This window comes from Sebastes fasciatus, chromosome 15, assembly GCF_043250625.1.
Source record: "Sebastes fasciatus isolate fSebFas1 chromosome 15, fSebFas1.pri, whole genome shotgun sequence".
NCBI lineage: Eukaryota > Metazoa > Chordata > Actinopteri > Perciformes > Sebastidae > Sebastes > Sebastes fasciatus.
In genome coordinates, this window is record NC_133809.1 from 30587954 (window position 1) to 30611077 (window position 23124).

At 42.8% G+C, this 23124-nt stretch overlaps 1 protein-coding gene across 5 annotated transcripts; it reads left to right on the forward strand.

Moving 5' to 3' along the window:
• The first annotated feature begins 382 nt into the window (after positions 1-382).
• On the forward strand, positions 383-21223 carry vrk1 (VRK serine/threonine kinase 1). 5 transcript variants are annotated; one of them, XM_074660698.1, is made up of 13 exons: positions 383-538; positions 1683-1842; positions 2076-2131; positions 4646-4715; positions 5879-5966; positions 7257-7365; positions 9784-9876; positions 10653-10785; positions 11489-11609; positions 11811-11869; positions 16205-16374; positions 19916-20013; positions 20867-21223. In XM_074660698.1, exons 2-13 carry the CDS (start codon positions 1683-1685, stop codon positions 20925-20927), a joined length of 1218 nt encoding a protein of 405 aa, XP_074516799.1. In that variant the 5' UTR covers positions 383-538; the 3' UTR covers positions 20928-21223. The 5 variants fall into 5 exon arrangements, with proteins under 5 accessions (XP_074516799.1, XP_074516796.1, XP_074516800.1 ...); XM_074660695.1 differs by having other exon boundaries at positions 19916-20009; positions 20864-21223; XM_074660699.1 differs by having other exon boundaries at positions 19919-20013.
• Positions 21224-23124: the final 1901 nt, after the last annotated feature.

Consider the following 23124-nt stretch of genomic DNA (forward strand, 5'->3'; position numbering starts at 1 on the left):
AAGAGAGAGGAGTGCGGTGCGCGAATAGCAGACAAGATGAGTGACAGTCGGAAACGAAGCAGCATGTAAAATTATAGTATTCTGGAAATTATAAGGTTTAGTATAATTGTATTGAATATATTCAGTGATATATGTGCACACATACTAATCATAGGTCAAAACAGTGCTAAATTTGGAATTATAAAAGTGGTAAAACAAAGAGCCGTTTGGGAGCCGAAAGAGCCGGCTCTTCTTGGTGAGCTGAGCCAAATGATCTGGCTCACTAAAAAGAGCCGGAATTCCCATCACTAATATGTAACTATAAATAAGGGGAAAGGCTCCTTCCTTTACCTGTTCAGTAAACCCAAACATCACATTCCCAACAAAGCAAAGCTTTCAAGAGTTCAAGCACATACACTAATCTCTGACGTACGACGCGCAGCAGTACTCGACCAATAGAATAGCAGAGCGTCGTGACGTCACTTCCTGACCGGTAGTTTTGCGGGAAGTTTGGTCCTCACACAGCTCAGCTAAACCTCCACTAAACTACACAGTCCAGGTCTGTATTCTTCTTATAACTTCCATTAAATGTGTGCGTGGCTGTTAGTGTAGCTGTCAACAGTTATCGCAGGTATCCAGGAGCTTCTCTTATTAACCGTCATGTCGCAGCGGCTAACGGGAGATGACGATGCTAACGAGGTAGCTTGTTAGCATGCTAGCTAACGTCAACCTCCCAGACCGGTTATAGAAACTTGAGCTGCTCGGTTCACCAACGGAACGTTTGTCCACCTGCTTTGCCCGTACACGCTTCTCTGTTATCAGACAGGAGGCTGCTCTCTTTGCACCACACATACTGACAGTTAGTGTTAACTAAATCTATGTTTACTGGATGTGAAAGCTCCAGATACCGTTAACCGATGTAGTTAGTTAGTTTCGCTAGTAAACAGGAGAACATGACGTCATGTAGCACCGGAAGTGAAACCTCTCATTTGTTATTTAGGGTGCGATCAGTTCAAATTAGGTCACATATGAGAAGTCGCTGGTCTGCTCACAGTGTCAACTTTAGATCTATGTAACTAACTAACCGTTGAAAACCTACGCCCAAAGATAGGGTATACATCCTGGAGTTAGACAAGATAAGGTAAGATAAGATGAACCTTTATTAATCCCTGAAGGGAAATCCAGGTGTCAAAGCAACAACATCAGCAAACAGAGTGAAACACAGGAGAGGTAAAGGTATACAAAAAATGATAATAACAATAATAGAGATATAAAAGATACAGAGTGAATGGGTGAACATATAGTGTATGCAGTCCGTCAATAAATAAATGTAGTATGTACAATAAATAAATGTAATATGTACATATGACCAGTCTATAAAGTGGTATATAGGATGTATTGTGTAAAGTAATTGTAAAGTGCGCCAGTGGTTAGAGTCCAAGATGTTTGCAGATAGTGCATGTTTAAAGGCAGATAGTGCATGTTTAAAGTTCTTAAAGTCCTCATAGTTCTCATATGGGGTCAGCCTTGGTTGTGGAGCCTGATGGCTACCAGCATGAAGGACTGACCCAGGCGCTTTGTGTTGTGCCGAGGGGTGATGAGTCTGTGACTGAAGGTGCTCCTCATCTTGACTAGCTCATCATGGAGGGGGTGGGAGGGGTTAGCATGTAACGCTGCTAACGTTAGCTGACTGTGTGTTGCAGATGCCTCCTAAAGCCAAGGCGGCAAAGAAAGGCAGAGCTCCAGCTAAGAGGAAGCTGGCAGAGGAGTTCCCCCCCGGTGAGGTCCTAACAGACACAGGGAAGAAGCCATGGAAGCTGGGGGCTCCAATCGGCCAGGGGGGCTTTGGTCTCATATATTTGGGTAAGAATAGATGGAGGGCTGATGAACCAGCTCAAAAGTCAAACATGCGATGCTAAAAGACATCTATAGATGATTTGACTGCAGACATTTTTCCTCAGAATGCCTGAACTCAGACTCAAGACACATACATTTGCAATGCTTAGTTATTTCATGTATTTAAATGCAACTTTGTTTCAAAGCAATTTTTTTTAATTTCTACTAAGTAGTGGAATTATTCCTTTTCTTGTTCCCAGCTGATGAGAATTCTGCCAAAGCTGTGGGTGCTGATGCTCCTTATGTCATCAAAGTGGTAAGAATCTAAACAACCCTAAAAAATGAACGGAAATTGTCTTGTGCACGTTTTTTCTTTCATATACATCACATGAACACTTCTCAAAAGAGCAATATATTACCTCCTAGATACAATCACAACCCACTTCCTTGATTGTAACTAAGGCCCTGTTTAGTCCTGGTATTAACATGCACAAGTGGACAGCTCTAAGTACAGGTATGAACGCACTCAAGACGCATTGATAACGCTTTGAGATCCGATCGCTAAGACCACATTCAGAGGTGGTCTGGGCCATATATGGCCACATTCTTTTTGCAGTGTGTACGCAAATGTGTCCTGGACCGCCTACTCAACTGACGTCCCGCTGGGATCTGCAGGGTCTCTGCTCTCCTCATGTGAATAGACAGCCAGACACGAGCGCTTGTCTTACTCTTAGCATGGAAACGGCCTCTGTGTTCTACTGTATTCTGTCAGTACAACTGTATTAAAATATATCTTTTCTATAGGGTACATAATCTAAAGACTATCAGACTAGGCATGCAAAGTGCATTATTATCATACTGTCGGAGATGTGTCTGTGTTTTTGTTCTGCTGCTTTGCGCGGAGCTGATACCCAACCGCCCACCTGCTCTCTCTCATCCCCGGCTCTCTGGAGCTCTGTACGCCACTGTTGCTTGGCAAAGGCAACGGTGCCAGCGGCACTGGGTCCTGGGGACAGCCGGCAGACAATAACTTTTTATTTTGATGTTAATAAAATATACCCAAATTCACATGTAGGATATTACTACTGACATTCATGTAATATTACGTCACAACGTCTGCTGTATTAGCCGTGTGTTTGCTACGTGTTGATTTGCATATAGAGCGTGGAAGTGAGATCGGATCACAAGTGTTCACTCAAGACGCATGTGGAGACGCATTCTAATGAAAGGTGTGAACAGACGTACTGAAAGGTGTGAACAGACGTACTGAAAGGTGTGAACAGACGTACTTAAAGCTGTTCAATTGTGATCGGATCACTCAGTACGCATGTTAATAACAGGTGTAAATTGTCAAATTTGTTTTGCTCTTTTCAGTATGATGATACTGCAATTAGTCTGCAAACATTGCTCAGATAACATGAATGCATCACGAATCATAGTGTGAGTGGACAATAGATACAGTGGGTTAGAGTGATCAGATTATACTCTGGCAAGATTATTTATATCATTTGATTGGAATGAGTTAAGATCAGTCAAACCCTGACAGGATTTCTTCAGAAGTGTTTGACCAGTTCAACCAGGCTGTAAAGATCAAAACTCATCAGACTGAAATCTGACAGTGAATTCAACAAAGAGTCAATGAGTCGGAAGAGAAATCACATTTATTAACAATCTAGTTATGTATCTGTATATCTGTAAATTACCAATTTAACAAAAATTACATTACAATGGCCAAATCAAGCGAAAGAATATTAATCCATAAATATACCTCAATGTTGTCCTTGTAATTATCCATTATCTGTCAGGACCCTGACACACCTAGCCAACAGTCGGCTGCCCCTGCATCCTTGGCCCGTGTCCGGCTAACCATTGCCCTTAATTGTCTATGGTGCAGCGCAGACTGAGCTTCTTTGAAAGGAAATGTGCTAAATAAATATACTTGCCTTGCCTTATGGCAGTATTTAATTATTATGTCTTATATATTATATTATTTATAATATTTAAATTATATTGTATATTTATAATATTTGCATCAATGTGACGAAGCACCTGAATTTGTCAGGTATGTCATGCACATGATTAGCAAAAAAACAAGACATTCCAGTCTGGTTATTTTATTAATAACTTTCTCAATAATCTGTTAAATAATGGTATTGTATCATGGTGTATACCGATACCACCACATGAAATCAAATACAGTGTGATAGAGGATTTGATCCATATTTCCCACTGCTACATATATGACGCCATTTACCCTGTTGTATGTAGTCTTTGGACCGTGTTCATGTGCAACTGTTACCAGAAGACGTTAGAGGTCTTTGTTGGTGCTAGTTGTTTGAAGTTGGCTTTGTGTGTGTTCAGACCAACACAGGCAGTACATCGAAGAATTCTCTTTCCTCCTTCATTTCAATGAGACCTCTGTGTTAGCACTGCATGGGCCAGATGACAAGGTTCCAGAAAAAAAAAAAATCGGGGTCATTCGGCAAAAAAAATGTGAACTTGGCTCAAGTATTCTCCTAGCACAACGCAACATCAACCAGCAAGGTGCTGCACCGTGTAATCAAGTTTGTGCTGGTAGATTACTTTTTACTATTTACCTCTCCATTGTTGAGCCACTGATACGTTTCCAGAGTGTATAAACCTCTCTCATGGTATTATAAACCATTGTGAGTGATAAACCTTCATACTCATGGATGTATCAATGGACACATCAGTGGACATTTCTACGCTAGACTTTTGAATTGTATTCTTGTTTTTGCAGTGCTATTTTTGGTCTAAACAACTGTTCAATCGAATCTAGACATACATGTAGTCGTTATTTTGTCCACAGGAGCCCAGTGACAATGGACCACTGTTCTCTGAGCTCAAGTTTTACATGAGAGCTGCAAAGCCTGACCTGAGTAAGCCAACTTATCATTTCTTATAAACACACACAAACACCTAGAAGTATGACACTAATATCTGGTTCACACTACACGACTTAAGCCATGATTTTCTGCTCCCCGACAGCTTTTGGAGCTCCCAGGCAAAAGCCGCTCGCACATTGGTGTCCGAGCGTCATACTGTATGTGTACTGTTCAAAGACGCGAGCCGAGAGGCTCGCCGATGCCTCGCCGATGCCTCGCAGGCACATTCCAGATATCTAGCATGCCAAATATCTGAACCCGGGCTCTGGCCATGAGCTACAGCCAATGAGAGCGGAAGACACACGTTGAGGGGAAATCTGGGGGAGGAGGGGTTGCCTGTAACAAAAGGAACTTGCTGTATGAGTTGCATTTAAAACACAGAGCAAAGTTGTTGTTGCACCTAGGAAAAGTGTTAAAACTGGTGGAAACAGGCTATTTTGTAAACCCGTGCCAACAACAACATCAGCATTATGTCTCGCTTGGTATCACGTCATTTACCGTGTATTTCTCCCCTGTCAGTCGTGTAGTGTGAAAACCACAACGACTTAAAGACTCGTAGTGTGAACAGTACTTTGAAAGTCGTGTAGTGTGAACTTAGCTTAAGCTAAACTAAAGTTAGCTTTGTGATCATAACACAACAGTCTCTCACCACCAGGGCAAACAAATAAAAGAAAGCCAACTTTCTTAATTAAAAAGACAATCTTGTAGCTGAGGCACGGAGGGGCCCTGCAGAGGAAGGGAAGCTTTTGGTGGCAGCGCCATTGGCCCCCAGGCCACAGCTTTGCATTTTATATAATAACAATCCAAATGTCAATCTCCCCTGACAATTAACTGTTATATTACTAAGGAACCAAAGGCTCATATTTTATTCATGCTGGAATCTCACGTTGTTGGTAAATATTTGTCCCAGCAGCAGATTAGCTTGCGGCCGCGCTGCCCGACACCCCCGCCCCCCCACGGAATTATACTCTTATTACTTTGAGCATCACAGCCATCACCCACTACACCAGCTCCAGTTAGCAGTGTGTTCACAGGAAACTGTAGAAACCAAACTGTCTTTGATTAACATGGTGGGATTTATGTGCATACTTTTAGGACATTTTGGCCACAAAAAAAGTGCATCAAACATTTCTGATCAATTTCCTCTTGTCCTGCAGTTCAGAGCTGGATGAAGACACGCAAGTTGAAAAATCTGGGCGTTCCCAGGTACTGGGGCTCAGGTCTGCATGAGAGAGGAGGGAAAAGGTAACGGGAGGAAAATTGTATCATTTGTCAGTAGGGGTGTAACGATTTTTGTTGTTTTTACAACGATGCGATACGATTTCCATGGTTCTGATACGATTCAAGGACGATATTTGGCTCATCTAGAGCGATACGATACAATTTAATGATTTAAAATCAATACAGTAACTTTTTTTGCCAAAAAATCAATCAGTGTAACTGTGAAATAAATATGTGATACTGGACAGTACAGGTCAGGATTCCTTAAAGGGCTTTTTTCATACATGAAAACATACGGAACAACATTTTAAAACTACTAACTATTTCTATTTTGTTTTTTACTTTACTCCCGTGATAATTTGCCTCGCAAGACCGTCTGATGCTGCGTGCACATAGATATCATGACGGGGAAAGGAAAGTCATTTTTCTCTGAATGAATAAACGACAGCGCACGGGGAAAGCGTCTGTAGGTGAAGCCGCCCTCGTCAAGTGGACGGATAGCGCCTGCTCACGTAATGCTCCCAAAATTAAACTCCGTCGACCGGCTCCTCGGCACCGCAGCGCCAGCAGCTCATGCAGAACTGGTGCCCGTTTCCCTCCACGCCGTTACCCGGTGAGAGAGAGAGAGGAGTCCAGTGCGCTGTTCGTCTGCATGCACGCCATGGATGCGTGCTCACGCTGCAGTGGGCAGAGCTGGTGCATGTCTGGAGAGTGAACCGGAGTAAAGTTTAACATTTCTTTACTAATAAAAGTGCTAAAAAACACTTTCATACAACGTTTGTCGTCCTTAAATACAAGGTGCAAATCCTTAGTATCGATACAATAAATTTTTGCATTTCAAATCAATTTTATATCGACATACGTCTCCCGTGAAGGACAACTTGCCGAGTACCTATCGATGTAGTTGGATCGTAGGAATATAAATCGATACATCGATGTAGTAGATGATTCGTTACGTTATGTAGTTTACGATATCGCATTCTCAAGACACAGCTGATATGACATCACAAGAACTTCATCTATCCCGCATATATTAAACTGGGGTTATTGTATAGTCTTAAATCTCATTCCGAGTTGTATTCAAAAGTCTTAAATCTAACTTGCCTAAAGCTGTAGGAACCCTGTCTGAGAAATCTGAAATGAATTGAATGCTTTAGCCTGATCAGTCCATTGGAAAGTTCTGCTGTCCTGTAGTGCCCTATGTCTAAATGCTTTTACTGCAGATGATAACATATTTACACCAATAATTTAGCACTAACGGAGTTTGTGTAACACTTGAGAAGTACTAAAAGAAGTATTCTTTGTACCTTCCAGGTATAGGTTCATGGTTATTGACAGGCTTGGCTCAGACCTGCAGAAGAAGTTTGAAGAATGTGGAAGGAGGTTCCCAAGAAAACTGGTCCTGCAGCTCGGCCTCCGACTGGTTGGTTATTTCATCATCAAATGCTTTTCCTTTTGCTTTCATGTTTTCCACATGGAACTGCAAGAATGTCATGTAAAGTTGAGGAAATGTGTTGGAGACAAGGAGCCTGATGGTGGAAACTATCAATCGCTACGTTTACATGCACACTAATATTCCACTTTTATTCTGAATATGACCATATTCTGAATTTGATACATGTCATGTTAAGTTTGGATATTCTGAATTACATGTCCTGACACAGTAAGCCGACGGTCGGCCAGTCCGGAGCCGTCGGTGAGCGTCTTTCGGCTTAGTTTTTGCGGCGTGTCCCGCACCGTCGGCACTAGTCTGCGGCGGAGCTCGTCAGTGAGATAAATCACTCTGATTGGCTGTTCAATCAGTGCACGAGAAGAGAAACAGAGGTGAGGAAACCAAGCAAACGAGTAGTCAAGAGCTCAAGATCATAACAACGGCTTGTATATCCACCGTCCTCACAATGACGAATACAGACTACCGCCACCTGCTGGTGTGGAGAGTTATTTCCTCTCACGCAGGCGCAGAGAACGTACGTGGTGACTGGCCGTCGGCTGTAGTCTTTGTGGTGTGTTCAAGTACAACTTGTCGGCCAAGACAAAGGCGACGTGAGGCGACCCAACAGTCGGCCTTCATTGACATTAGTTCTTTGATGTCGGTTTGGTGTGTCTGGGCCTTTATTCTGAATGGAGCATTTCGCGATTAAGACATGTGGGATATGCCGATATTATTCAGGTTTTAGGAGCATTCTTTGGACATGTATACAGCGCATTCAGAATATGCAAGTCCGCCACCGGTCACGTTAATCAGAGTATGCACGGCTGCATGTAAACGTGAATATTAGTGGGATATTGGTTTTCATTAGCCATGTAAACAGCTTAGTAGGAATTTTGTCTTTTTCATAGTAAGGGCAAAACAACTGGAATGGTTTGTGCATGTAAACGTTGTCAGTGTTTAATAATAATTCTGACTTTGAGTGACACCATATGAAAGGGAATGCAAAGTTCAAACTTTTTCGAGCTCCAAGATCTTCCCTTCATATGGAAAAAACAAAAATGGGTTATGTTCTTACACATTTTTGGACATTGACACATCACTTGTCCAGTATTAAGTAATGCTCTCTTGTAGTCTCCTATTATCCCAGTAGTCTTATAGCTTGTGATCTGACTGCAGGATGAAAGGTGTGTTGCTGATCATGCTACAGTCTGATTGCATCGGGATAATGACATCTGATCATTGGGCGGTGTAGAATGTCTCTTTCAGTATACATCTCAGGAATAGTTTTTCAGAAAACTCATTTTAAATAATTGTGTTCAAAAATTTGGTAAGTTATTAGATTTTTAAACTTTTTTTTAACTTAATAGAAATGTAAAAATGCTGGTATCTGCCTAAAAATAATAAGTGCAAGTTCGGCAACCCCGTTGGTCACATGCTGTCTGATGCTGCTGTGTGGCTGCAGGAAGAGGCCGAGTCACGTGACCTTTCAACATGTTGCAGGGATTTTTTCGTAAGAATGTGTCTAAACTGTACAGATATCATTCACACTTGGCTGTGAACACCCCCAGATGTGGTCTACAATTGCATTCTGATTACAATGCATTCTGCATGGATTAAATCCTGAATTAACACGTGTTTTTATGCTTGCGCGACAGCCGTGGTCAGCGGCATAATGTTTTACATGTTGTCTTTCCGTACGTACGTCTGTACGTTCTTGTGAACACAATATCTCAGGAACACCTGGAGGAAATTTCTTCAAATTTGGCACAACTGTCCACTCGGACTCGAGGATGAACTGATTAGATTTTGTAGGGCTGACCTCCAAATCAGTATTCGAGTGCTTTGTTTTTTTTTTCATCAGCATGTAATAATTAAGTATAAATCCAAAAATAGTCCATGAAATCCGGAATAATCCCACAACTATGTTCATTATTCATATTCAACATGAATTATTATGAGTTATTCTCAGATGGATATCACTGTTTGTTATGTGTAGAGGTGCGTGTGTGTACAGTAGTGAGTCAGCGGCACTGAAACGGGGGAGATGGAGACAGACGGACAGAGGAACACATCTGCCTGCTGCGCCGCTAAGCTTCCAATACCTATGAATATTTCTCACCGAAGCTTCGATGCCCAAAAAATTGGTATTCAGGACAGCTCTTATATTTTGGTCACCGTCACCTCACAAAACACGCTTATGGCCATAACTCAAGAATTCATATGCTAATTATGACAATTTAAGCCAAGTCTTACACCGGATGAAATAACGTAGTGATGACATGTTGGACAGACATGGATGTAAACTGACACTTGACTGGTTGGTGGAGGCGTACAACCGTGAGGCAGTAATTCTAGTTTTTCTCCTTTTCAATACTAATAACAATGGTTCCTGTTTTTTTTCTTGTTTAGCTGGATACTCTGGAGTACATCCATGACCATGAGTACGTGCATGCTGACATCAAGGCTTCCAACCTCATGTTGAGCCACAGTGATCCCGACCAGGTCAGTAGAAGTTCTCACTAAAATCATCACTTTCTAGTTTGGGTAAATGAAAAGTAAATGTGCTTAAACATCCCTTAACGTTGGGAAGCCGAGGTGCTGCTCTGACCCCAGCACTGCTGTGAAAGCGGGGAGGTGATTGTGTTTTTTTGATCATAACACACTTGTGCTGCTTCATTAGATTCAATTAAGGCCTGCAGAGGAGGGAGGGAGGGAGTGTGTGTGTGTGTATGTATGTGTGTGTGTGTGTGTGTGTGTGTGTGTGTGTGTGTGTGTGTGTGTGTGTGTGTGTTCCAAACAGGGAGATTAGATGGCAGCAGCTAAGAGCTTTTTCTAGCAAACAAGGCAGGGGCAAATATTTAATTTGAAGATTAATAATGTATCATTGGTGGTGTTATTAAAGAGCTATTTATAAATGACAATTTAAAAATCGGCCCCTCTGGATTTTAATATTAGGTAAGGTTGTTTTTTTTAGTTTTCCCCTGGAGTTACTGGGATGTAGGTTTGGTTTTTATTTCTGTATGTTTCTTTATTAAGGCCAATAACCAACTGTAGTAAACAAGCACAATGCAGACTTAATAATAATAATAATAATGATAATTGAATTTATGTAGGTGGAATCACAATTTAAATTCCAAAAGGGCGGAATCCTCTGCTCTCCATGCTTTCAGTTTGATTCCTGGAAACGGTCACACATGTTTTTGTATACATTTATAACGTGTTAAATGAGATCTCGTTCTTGGTCTGCGTGCATGTCTGAATCAGTGTCTTTTTTGTAGGTTTACTTGGTAGACTATGGGCTGGCATATAGGTACGCACCCGACAGTGTCGTAAAAGAGTACAAGGAAGACCCCAAGAGATGTCACGACGGCACCATCGAGTTCACAAGCATCGACGCCCACAAAGGAGCAAGTAGGTACACGTAGGGGTTGCACCTCTGGAGGATTACAGAGAGAGGAGATGATAGCGGCATCATCAATGTGTGCAAAAACATAAAATGTCACAGAATGATACTTGTTTTTGGGATATGGTGTAAATATAGAACACACAACATTTTTTTTTAACTATGTTGTTTTTTTCTAGCTGTAATGTTTGCAAAAACATACAGACAACATTTACAGCATCTATCAATTAACACTTTCATTTAATTCGCTAATTGCTCGATAATGAAATGAACTGGGACTGGGTTTGGTACTTTATAACAGATGGAACAGGCGACAGATGTATCTTTTTGCAGGTATATTTGGAAAATTAAAAAAGTTTAAAAAGGTAACGTTACAAATAGAACATGTGAAAACACGCTTTAATAACAGATCTCCTCGGTGTGAAAGGGGTATTTCTAACGCCAACCCTGGTTTTGACTCCAGTTACATGAGAATGATATAAATCTCGTCATCTCAATCAAAGAAAGGAAACAAATAGGTGCATTTTCCAAAATGTAGAACTAGTCCTATAATGGATTTGTTGCGAGACAGAAGCATATTATACTTAGTACTGTTATTGTGTTCACAACTGGGTACCAGTGCATTTCCGCTTTTAGTGCTGGTATTGCTATTAATGCCAGTACAAGCTGCTGACAGTCTTTGTTTCTGCTGATGTGGTTGTTTGGCTCCAGCTGCATGCAGGCGGAGCGACCTGGAGATCCTGTGCTACTGCATGGTTCAGTGGCTGTGTGGACGCCTGCCCTGGGAGGACAAGCTGCAGGACCCCCTGTACGTCAGAGACTCCAAAATCAGGTGGGGAGTGGCGCACCTGCATTCTCTGCACACATCATCTCTTGACAGAGTTCTTTCACTGAATGCATGAGGTTGGCCGCTGCATCTAGGCGGGAAAAGTTTGGAATTCGCAGTTTAGCAAATTTGACCTTTAAAGTAGAGCGAGAATGTTAAAAACGTTTTAGTAGGAAAAAATCACGCTGCTTGTTTTTCACCTTACAGAAGCCAAGAAAACATCTCTGAGTTTATGACCGAGTGTTTCTCCTCCCAAGACAAGCCAGGTAAGACACACACACACACACACACACACACACACACACACACACACACACACACACACACACACACACACACACACACAGGGGAGTGTAGACTTTTCATGGCCATTAATAACAATAGAAAGCCAGTAAAAATGGACTACTATTACCCTTAACCCTCCAGTGTCTTGAGCTGCTTAATGGCCCAGTACTACAGAACTGTTTGTAGCTTCCAGCTGTGTGTGTGTGTGTGTGTGTGTGTGTGTTGTTTCCATCTAGCTGATAGGGTTAAACTAGTCCTTAAGCTACATGAGCATTAATCGAAAAGGGTTAATACCAAAGCACCTCACCATACCCAACGAACACACGCACACACACATACACATGCGTGCAAAAAGTGTCCCTGGGTCTTCCTCAATTCAAGTCTATTTTATCTATATAGCCCAATATCACAAATTTGCCTCAAGGGGCTTTACAATCTGTACAGCATACAACACTCTCTGTCCTCTTCGATCCCTCCTTCGGATTAGGGAAAGCTCCCCAAATCCCTTTAAAGTAGGGCTGTCAACCGATTAAAATATTTAATCACAATTAATCGCATGATTGTCCATGATTAATCGCTATTGCACATTTTTTAAAAATGTACCTTAAAGGGAGATTTGTCAAGTATTTAATACTCTTATCAACATGGGAGTGGACAAATATGCTGCTTTATGCAAATGTATGTTTATATTTATTATTGGAAATCAATTAACAACCAATGGTACCAGTGGATTCCTTTTGATACCGATACAGCTTTAGAGAGTGATCCATAAACAAAGATGTATTTCTCAACCTGGACCCTATTTTCCCATGTGTTGGTGTCTAAGTGACTAATGGGGACAACTATTTTTTGAAATAGGTCCAGTACTGAGGGAGAACGCTGCAGCCAGCAGCTGTGAAACAAGCTGTGAGGGCAAGTGAGCAGCGTCAGCGTAACGTTACGTCCACTAAACATGCTTGTTTTTGCCTCTGACTGCTGCTCAGATTGTCTCGTTGTGAAATCTGAATATCCGTATACTCAAATGGCTCAAATGAATACGGGCGGCCATCAAATTCAAAGATCTCATCCACATTGTGGAAATCATATTCAGCCATGGCATTAAAAATCTTGGAGATAACACTAAGCTACGCTTTCTGTTAGGGATGCTAATTTAGATTTTATTTTTCTAACCGATAACCAACCCTCGTTAACCGATTATTAACCGTTAACTGATTAGTGCGTTTCATGCAGTGGTGCTATTTTTAATGCCAAACAAGCCACCCATCTGCAACGGTAAGCCGATGCACAAACAGGTTAAATCATCATTTATCACCAGCTGCAGTGTACGAGCACAACAGAAAACTGAGTCCCCTGTTCACTCGTCCAGGAGAGTTACTGTAGCAGCCATGACGCTGCGTGTATTGTCCCAGTAAGTCTCCACCGCATCATTTAGTTCGGCTGCGAGGTTGTCAGCTGTGTGTCTGCCTGGTGTAACGTTGCTTTGTGGGCCTGGCATAACGATAGCGAGTGTTTCCGACAGACCGTGTATGTTTGTGCTGCGTTCACAGCTGTAGCGTTGCTCGCCGTTGTCACAGATATACGGTCGGTCAGCGTGGCGTAACGTTAGCGAGTGTCCAACAGACCGCGTGTGTGTGTGGCGGTAGTGAGTGTGGGGTTGTCGGTGGCGTTATAGATGTGAACGTAGCAGTGCAGTGTGTGTACAGTTTATTTGTCGGTGAATAAATGCTACAACTCCTCAAGACCCAAGCCAAGCTCCTGTATCGGCAACTCCGGCTCAGACTCTCTTAAGGTGGGCTGTTAATGTGGACCAGCTATTTTCCTTTAAGTGACGAGCCGCTCCTCTGAGTTTTCCTGAGCTTTTTAGATATTTTTTAATATTTCTTTTAACCATTTAACCGATAGCATTAATCGGTTAAAATTCTTAACGTCGGTTAATGGGTAAACAGTTAATCATTAACATCCCTACTTTCTGGACTCCAACACAACAAACTCTGCCCGGCTTGCACTCGCGTCTCCACCATGGATGCATTCCACTATTCCACCGTTGTCTTCCTGCAGCACGTCACCTCGCCAGGTTTCAGAAGGAGACTTCTCCTTGAGCAGCTGCTGTCTACAGCGCTCTCCCTCAACACTGGACCACTTTCAGAAATCGTTGTCCCCATTAGTCAGTTAGACACAAAAGCATGGTTAAACAATAGCAGTTATCCTTTAAATGAGATCAAATTACAAACAGTAATGTTGGAGTATGTGCATGCATTGCTTCATGTGGAACCCCTGTGTGTTTGAATCTCATGTGGGAGTGGTGGACTCTGCAACTATCAATAAAAACGACTATATGGAGAGGTTATTAGAGAATGTAAATACATGAAATGGTTACTGCTGAAAGAAATTGGTCATTAATGATATTGAAATTGGCTTTGATACAAAGAAAACTTTAAGCCTTATAACTCAAAAGATACTTTGAACAATATCCTAGGTTATTCTTTCAATTCTTCTAATTCTTCTTTTTAAAAATCATCTTTTTATCTGTGTACCTTCTACACTGTATGTGTCGACATGACGGACCGTTTATATTGACCCCTTGTGTAAAGATGGAATTGTTCAGACATCTCACCACGGTGGGATTGTTCAAATGGTGGTGGTGTTATGGTTTGAAGATTTGTCTGTGTGTCTTCATACGACCATGAAGCAATTATTAAAGATGGACTGATTTCCAATAAATAATGTAATTGGATTCTGATATAAAAACAGAAAGAGAGACAATGACGTATACTACTTAAAGCATTTATTTCAGAGGTGCATATTAGGATTTTGAAAAGTAGCTACCAATGGTGGAGGGCATCCCTGGTTGTTGTAGGCCATTGCTATCAATGTGGAACTACTTTAGGGGCCGTACACACGCTGCGTCTAAAAATCCTTTTATCCAATGCGCTCCTGTCGTGCCTGCCGTTACTAAGCAACCGAAACCTGCACGCTGCAATGACGATAATGATGTTGTGGTAATTTAGCAGTAAACTAGACTAAACTAAACACAATCAAAACAAAGATAGGGTAAATGGACTTCCAGCACCGTAAATCCCTCACAGGAACATTACTGCTAGATTTCTCTGTGTCCGTCTGGCGGACTTTTCAACCAGATGTTGTGCCGTCCTTGGACAGAAAGGGAGAAGGCAGTAAAGTAGTCCGTAGGACAGATCATAAAGCTCTGGGTAGTCCTGCACTAAAACAATTAACTTCTCCTCTATACAGTATATTTACTGAAGACCGATATTTATGGAAGAAAGGAACGATACCTGCCAGCTGTGATTGGTTGTTTCTCGTCACACAACATGCGGTGCGCGCTGCAGCGTTCCAAAAGTTGAACTGTGTTCATCTCGGGGGCGCAGCCGTTGCGCCCTGAAAAAATAGGTACTTGGCGACGCTTGCGCAACGCCCCGTGTTTGAAAACAATGGAATTGAGGGCGCAAAAAATGTGTACGGCCCCTTACGCTGCTCTAAACAGGAACCCCTGAACTTGTATTGCATCACAATATATATTGCTGTCCCAATATGAAGTTGTGTGCATCATCCTAAAGGATTTGAATCATATTGCCATTCCTGGCTTCCAAAGAGAACGACATCTTTCATATCTATTCATTCACATCTAATTATAGCCGTTTCTACCGAGACCTACTTGTTTCTTATTAAGACAGAAGTCCAGTAACACACACTGCAGTAAACATTTCTCGTTCAGACTGTAAATGGCGACTTTGACGTTTGTTGTCTCGCTGTGGTAAGAGTTGCCATTTTAATGTTGGCACTTTGACCTGCAGGCAGCGCGGCGGTTCAGGCAGAGGAGACGGAACACGAAGCGTCACACCTCCTTCCTTCTGCTCCGCTGAGCACAACCAAAGTGTTGTTTACAACTCCATCTGTGAGCGTGTTTGTGACTGTGTGTCAAGTCTGAGGAAAGTCACACCAAACAGAATTAGGCAGGACGCTGCGACCAGAGTAGAACATTATGGTGACGACAGTGTGTTGGAAAAGAGAGAGAAGTCCAAGTCCAGTTAGGGTTATTTATGTAGTCCTTCATCACAGCACTTCATTGGGGACAAGCCTTCCTAGAGCTAACATAGCATGTCACAATCCAACATGGTGATATTGCAGTGTCCAAACAAAATAAAGACAAGTGGAGAATGCAGCACAACACCGATATAACAGACATACCTCACCTGACTACCACTCCTGGTACCACTGATAGTGGCGTAGAGGCAAGTAGCCAGGTTTTCAGTTGATGATGAGCTGCTGCGTCATGTTGTCGCTCCGTTGTGTTGCAGAAGAGATCCGGAAGTTCATGGAGGAGGTTAAATCTCTGGGATACGAAGACAAACCACCGTACGAGAAGTTGCGCTCCATCCTGCAGGCCGGACTGAAGGCTATCCAGGCTAAAGATGACGGCAAGCTGAAGTTCACTCCCGTCAGTGGAAGTGCATCGCCTCCCGCTAAGGTCAGAACAACACAGTGAAACAAACAACAACTTTAGTTATTGGAGTAATTATAACCCTCGATTGGAATCCTCTGCTTCTTCCCAGCTACATTTTATTGTAGAATTATTATATAGGGGATATGGCTGTCACGATTCAATTTGATTTTCGATTTAGACATGCCATTGTTAGACTATGGAGTCTTGACCTGTAAAGATCAACAGATCTTTGGTTTTACGCTCTGACAACTGTCATTTACACTTTCAAATTCCTCTTTAAAAAGAGAACTGAACTGAAATTAGACTACAACAGTCTGCAATATAAAAAGCTGCATCTTTTCAGTATCAGTATGACCCACCTCAGTACATAATCATTACAATATCATTATCTGTGTGACTAGGAATGCTAATTTTGAAAACCGATAACCGACCCTCGTTAACCGATTATTAACCGTTAACCGACAAGATCTGTGCCTCTCATGCAGCGGTGTACCAGCTGCAGGAGCAAAACAGATATTGGTTGACGGGAGTCTCCAGTTCACCGTCCGGGAGCGTTAACTTAGCAGCTACGATGCTGCGTGTAGTGTCGCAGACATGCAGCCACTTTCCCAGTAAAAGTCTCCACCACACATTTAGTTTAGTTTAGCAGGTTGTCAGCTGTGTGTCTGCCCGGTGGAACTTTAGCAAGTGGCCAACAAACAGTGTGTGTATTTGTGCTACGTTAGCAGCTCTAGCATTGCCGGAGGCTTCTTGCTCGCCGCCGCCACACATACAGTCTGTCAGCGCGACGTAAGTGACGCAGTGTGTGTACAGTTTATTTGTTGCTGAATAAATGCTACGAAACTGCAACTCTCCGAGCGAGCCGAAGAGACCGGAGCCGACTTCCTGTATCCTGCAACTCCGGCTCCGCCTCTTAAGGTGGGCTGTTAAGGTGAACCAGCTTTTCTCCTTAAAGTGACGAGCCACTCAGCTTTTTAATTAATTATAAATATTTATTTTAGCCATTTTAACCGATAGCATTAATCGGTTAAAATGCTTAATGTCGGTTAACGGTTAAACGGTTAATTATGAACATCCCTATTTAGACCACAATCAGACTTATTTGTTTCCTGCTGTCCATCTTCCCGTTCGCCGCTTCATCTCCAGCCTCTCTCTCTCTTGCTCTCTCACTCTCTGTGCATATGGAAGATGCCACCGGGGACGTGGAGTTGCCAGCTGAAAGGTTACTGAGCCCCGGCGCTGGTTATTGTATGTAATTATACCGCCAATCTGTTCACCTCAGCGGGCGCTGTGTGGTGATCATGAGGTAGCAATTGTCAAAATGGAGGCAAAAATGGAGAGGGGGGGGGGCAGGGCGTGAGTGATAGTCGAGGCAGAGAGTGCAGCGTCATTATAGAGGCCCAGGAAGGAGGGGGGATGGACGGAGGAGTTGATTGACTTCATTAAGTGCAGGACTCTCTTGGAGGCCACCTTTTCTTTCTCTTCCCTCAGCAGACGCTACTGTGGCTCTGGTTTCTGTAGAGGAGACGGAGATAATAAAGTCCTAGTTTATGGGAAACTGCGCTGTATCAGCAGAAGTCTTTCTGTTTGATGCTCTGTGGTCCAAACAGCAGAGCACATGATCAGCCTATTTAATGGATTCATATCTGAGAGGTCTTGGTGGCTGGTGACAGGACACAGTTAGGGATACTAAAATAGATTGTTTTTTCCCTAACCGATAACCGACCCTCGTTAACCGATTATTAACCGTTAACTGATCAGTGCGTCTCATGCAGCGGTGCTATTTTTAGTGCCTAACAAGCCGCCAAGCTGCAACGGTAAGCCGAACAGGTTAAATCATCATTTATCACCAGCTGCAGTGTACGAGCACAACAGACAACTGAGTCCCCGGTTCATCCGTCCAGGAGAGTTACTGTAGCTGTTAATGATGTTAATAATTAACTGATATTAAGCATTTTAACCAATTAACGCTATCGGTTAAAACGGTTAAAAGAAATGTTGATAATTAATTAAAAAGCTGAGAAAAACTCGTCACTTGAAGGGGAAAAGCTGGTCCACCTTAAGAGAGTCTGAGCCGGCGTTACAGATACAGGAAGTTGGCTCCCGTCTATAGCTCGCTTGAGCGGAGGAGACGTAGCCTCGTAGCATTTATTCACCGACAAATAAACTGTACAGACACTGTCTGCTACACCTACGTTCACAGCTAGAACACCACCGACAACACAGTCGGTCGGAAACTCACTGAAGTTACGCCGCGCTGACAGAGCGTACGTGTGTGACTACAGCGGGCACGGAGCCACCAGCAACGCTAGGAACTGCTAACGTAGCACAAACACACACACTGTTTGTTGGACAATCGCTATCGTTAATCTGGACAAACAGAGTGTCGTTCCGCCGGGCTGACACTCAGCGGACAACCTGCTAAACTAAACTAAATGTGCGGTGGAGACTTTTACTGGGAAAGTAGCAGCCTGCTAAATTAACGCTCCCGTACGGGTGAACTGGGGACTCCGTTGTCTGTTGTCCTCATACACTGCAGCTGGTACACTGCTGCATGCGAGGCACAAATCTTGTCAGTTAACGGTTAACAATCGGTTAACGAGGGTCGGTTATCGGTTAAGAAACTTTTTCAAAATTAGCATCTCTAGTAGCAGCCATGACTCTGCCATGTATTGTCCCAGTAAGTCTCCACCGCATCATTTAGTTTAGCTGCGAGGTTGTCAGCAGTGTGTCTCCCTGGCTACTCTGTCAGCGCAGCGTAACGTTAGCGAGAGTCCGACAGACCGTGAGTGTGGGGTTGTCGGTGGCGTTATAGATGTGAACGTAGCAGTAGCAGTGTGTGGACAGTTTATTTGCCGGTAAATAAATGCTACAACTCCTCCAAGCCAACTTCCTGTATCTGCAACACTGACTCAGACTCTCTTAAGGTGGACTGTTAAGGTGGACCAGCTGTTCTCCTTTAGGTGACAAGCCGCTCCTCTGAGTTTTGCTCAGCTTTTTAGCTGTTTTTTAATGTTTCTTTTAACCGTTTAACCGATGGCATTAATCGGTTAAAATTCTTAATGCCGGTCAGCGGTTGAACGGTTAATCATTAACATCTCTAGACACGGTGATAACTGCAGTCGCTCAGACTTCCCAAACAGAAGGCTGAAGGCTTCAAGAAGTCGGGTCGCTTCACCGCCAAGTCAATGTGTTTGTCTCTCTCTTCATTCCTCTCACCATCAGACGACGCCGCAGGCCACAAACTTTACTTTAAATGAAAAACGTCTTCATTTAAAGACATTAAACATTTAATGTCTTATTTCAGTGGACTTTTGGACTGTTTAATGTCCAACAAGACACCTCAGCTACAGTAGTAGAAATCAAAAAACAAATGTCAGTTTGTTGTGTCAGTCTCTCAAAAGTCTGAGAAACGTCTTCTGTGTATTCTGAACAGTGGGTGCAGCAACAGTCATGACTCTCAGCTGGGTAACACACCCACCTACCCATACCGTACCCACCTTCCACTTGTCATCGAGTTGATGTTCCCTCTCTTTATTTTCCTCCTTCTGTCTTCTCCTTTCAGAAGGCCACCAAGAGAAAGATGGCAGTCGATGAAGCAGAAGAGAGTGAGACTGACGGAGGAACGATCAAGAAAAAGAGAGTCACAAAGAAAAAAGGTAGGTATCTCTGAGCTCATTTTGACCATTTACAATTTCTTTATTCAGACCTTCTCCACAGCAGGAGCCATAGTTCTCTGCTCACTTTGTTCGATGAGTTAGTGATAATAAATCCAAGTTCTTGCTACTTTCAGGGGTTGCCAGCAGTGTTGTCAATCATGACACAACAGTGACCGACATTTTATAGGGCTGGGACGATACACCCATCTCGATTTGATACTGTTGCAATACTTGGGTGCCGGTTTTTAAGTATTGCGATTCGATATTGCGATTTGTTGCTTTTTTTTGTTAACTTTTACCAAGGGAAAACGTTTAATCATACACTTCTAGTGACTTTTACTTTGGAAAATATCTAAATTAATATAGTAAAGATGTTTGATTTTCAGCATGTATGTAGTCAGAGATGTCCTGAAGTCAAATATATCAGGATCATTGTCAGGAATTATTTATTACATTTTTTATCCAGCAACCCAAAAATCAAAGAATAAAGACATTTCCCTCACAGATTAGTGGTATTTCTTTTTAATTTATAAGGGACATGTAATGTTTTATACTTCTGGTGAATATAATCCAATTGATTTTATTTCCATAGATGTATTTAGTTTATACAGTTCACTTGTTAACTCCTTATTTTGAAAACCAGACGTAGCTCTTAACAAGGAAGTATATTATACTGCAGTGGCTGCAGGCAGTACACGCCCAGCTGCATCCAATGAGTTGAGACTGGCAGAAATCAAAGACGTAATAGCAAGCTGTGTCAAATAATGGTACTGGATATGAAGAAGACTTGTCTTTTAAGGAGGAACTGCTTAATGTTGCTTTAGTGCTTGAACATGATGAATTTCCTCCTGCAGAAGTGAATGGTGTGAAGAAAAGTCCCAAAAAGACCCCGAGACCAAGGAAGGTACCCAGCACTAAAAAACTGAGTGACTCCAAATCCAAACTGGTGGAGACGGCTACCCAGACAACTCCCGGACTTGCCAAGAGAACTAGAGGCAGACCCAAGAAAAGCACCGCCTAAAGCATCCACCTCAGCCTACACTCCTCCCCCACCCCCCCCTCCAGCCTGCTGTCTGTACTCTGCTTCTTAAAAGAGTCACTTTTTCAAGTTTTATATGGTTTCTATCTGTTACGCACTGCTACATGTTGATGTTTGACTATATTTGGTGTGGCTGAGGCCAGATCCATTGTAATAAAGAGGAAATGAACTTGTCCATCTTTTGGTTTTAATTAAAGGTTTCAGGGTCGATGGCCAGAGTGTGATGGAAAGATTTTGACTCCCTTTTTATTCACTGTGTTACCATGACACAGGTATCTGAGATAAAGTGTTATTATAGTCATTATAAAATCATGTAAGAAACAGAAGCCTAATGACTGGTGGATTAAGAATTTAATGGGATTGAATATAAGTTTTTACACGTATAAACGTGTTTTAATCATCAACCTAAAAAATGAGACCCTCCGCGTCTCTCTGGGTTTCCTCTATCAGCCTGTAGACTGCTTTTAATGTGAAGACCCCAGGCCAGTTGTCACAGGATTGGATATGACGTCATGCGTGCTCACAAGTGCCCTGTTGTCTGCTCTAGTGTGCAACGATAGCTAACGCTGGTTAGAAATGTAGTCCACTAACGCCAACAAATGATCAGCCCCCACCACCACGAACTCCACGGAAGCACAACAAAACCAAACACTCAACACTGGCAACAACTGGAAAGACTGGAGGAGCATGATAAGGAAATGTCTTCCCAAGTTGAGTCCAAGTAGTAAGATGCTGTAGTTTCTTGGAGGGTCCATCCAGAATGAAGCCCTCAGTGTGATTTGGAGTAGTTATTTGATCAGAGATGTAGGGGTGTCTTACTCTTCTTTCACACTGGGAACGTCAGGAGCGCGTGGCGGCTGTGTGATTCACGTGTCGGGTGTTGACACCAGCTGTGTTTCTGCGGCTGTCAGACATTTCTTACTACTACATAGAGTTTGCCTTTCATAATGGCCATTTTATTTCTCTGTAGGGTTCTTTCCATAATGTTGTCAGACACTTATAATAACAATGTGAGTCTGTCAGAGGCAAAAACAAGAACTTTTAGTGGACATAACGTAACATTGACGCTGCTCACTTGCCCTCACAGCTCGTTTCACGGCTGCCGGTTACACGTTCTCCCTCAATACTGGACCTATTTCACAAACTGTTGTCCCCATTAGTCACTTAGAAACCAACACATGGGAACAAATACCAAAGTTAACCTTCAATATGCTATTCATTAGTCATTAATGGCTCCATTAGTAATCAAATTAATTTGAGGATTATGTCCTGAGTGTCCAAGAAGGTCAGCTACTCTATTTGACTGAAGACCTGTTAAGTGTAGGCAAATGAACCTGACTAAAAGGATTTTAGTGGTTTACTTGAGTCAGGACCAAGTCCACATGTGACTCATTCACCTGAGTTCAAAAGGAAGGATTTTTTAAATATTCAACAACTTTTAACACTCCAGCAACATGAACGTGAATGTCACATTTGACTTTCTCAAACCTTTGAGGGGATAAATGCACCACTGCTGAGCTCAGCGGTGCTAATGCATATGTTTAAGAGCAGACAGGATGCAAATCACATCTCCTGAATAGACGTGGTCAAATCTGAATCGGTGGCCGGCATTTGCAAATAAGTGCATCTCTTTGTCCTCCTGTCCATCTCCGTCCTGCTGCTGAAATGTCACATTTCTGAGCGTCCAGCAATGACAGACATTTTTCAAATTGTTGCGAAACCTGTGTCAAATCATCGGAGTTATATTTCTATTAAAATGAGTGTACAGGAGGACATTTCACACATGAGGAGCTGCTGACAAGCTGTCCATTTTCCCTCTATCCACTCTTGTCCTCAAGCTTCTGGACCGTCCCCGATGGGACCCCCCACCTCCCTCATTAACTCCCAACAGCCCACCCCCCCCTCCCTCCCCACGGAGGAAGACATCTCCACTAATGTCAGTGTTGTGAGGGCCCTCGGGGGCCCCTGTGGCGACTGGTGGCTTGCCATCGATTGTTCCAGCCTCTTCAGGAGTAAAGAGCCCCCCCGCCTGGCTTTCCTCTCCACCTCCCAACCCCCCCTCACAGACACTGACCT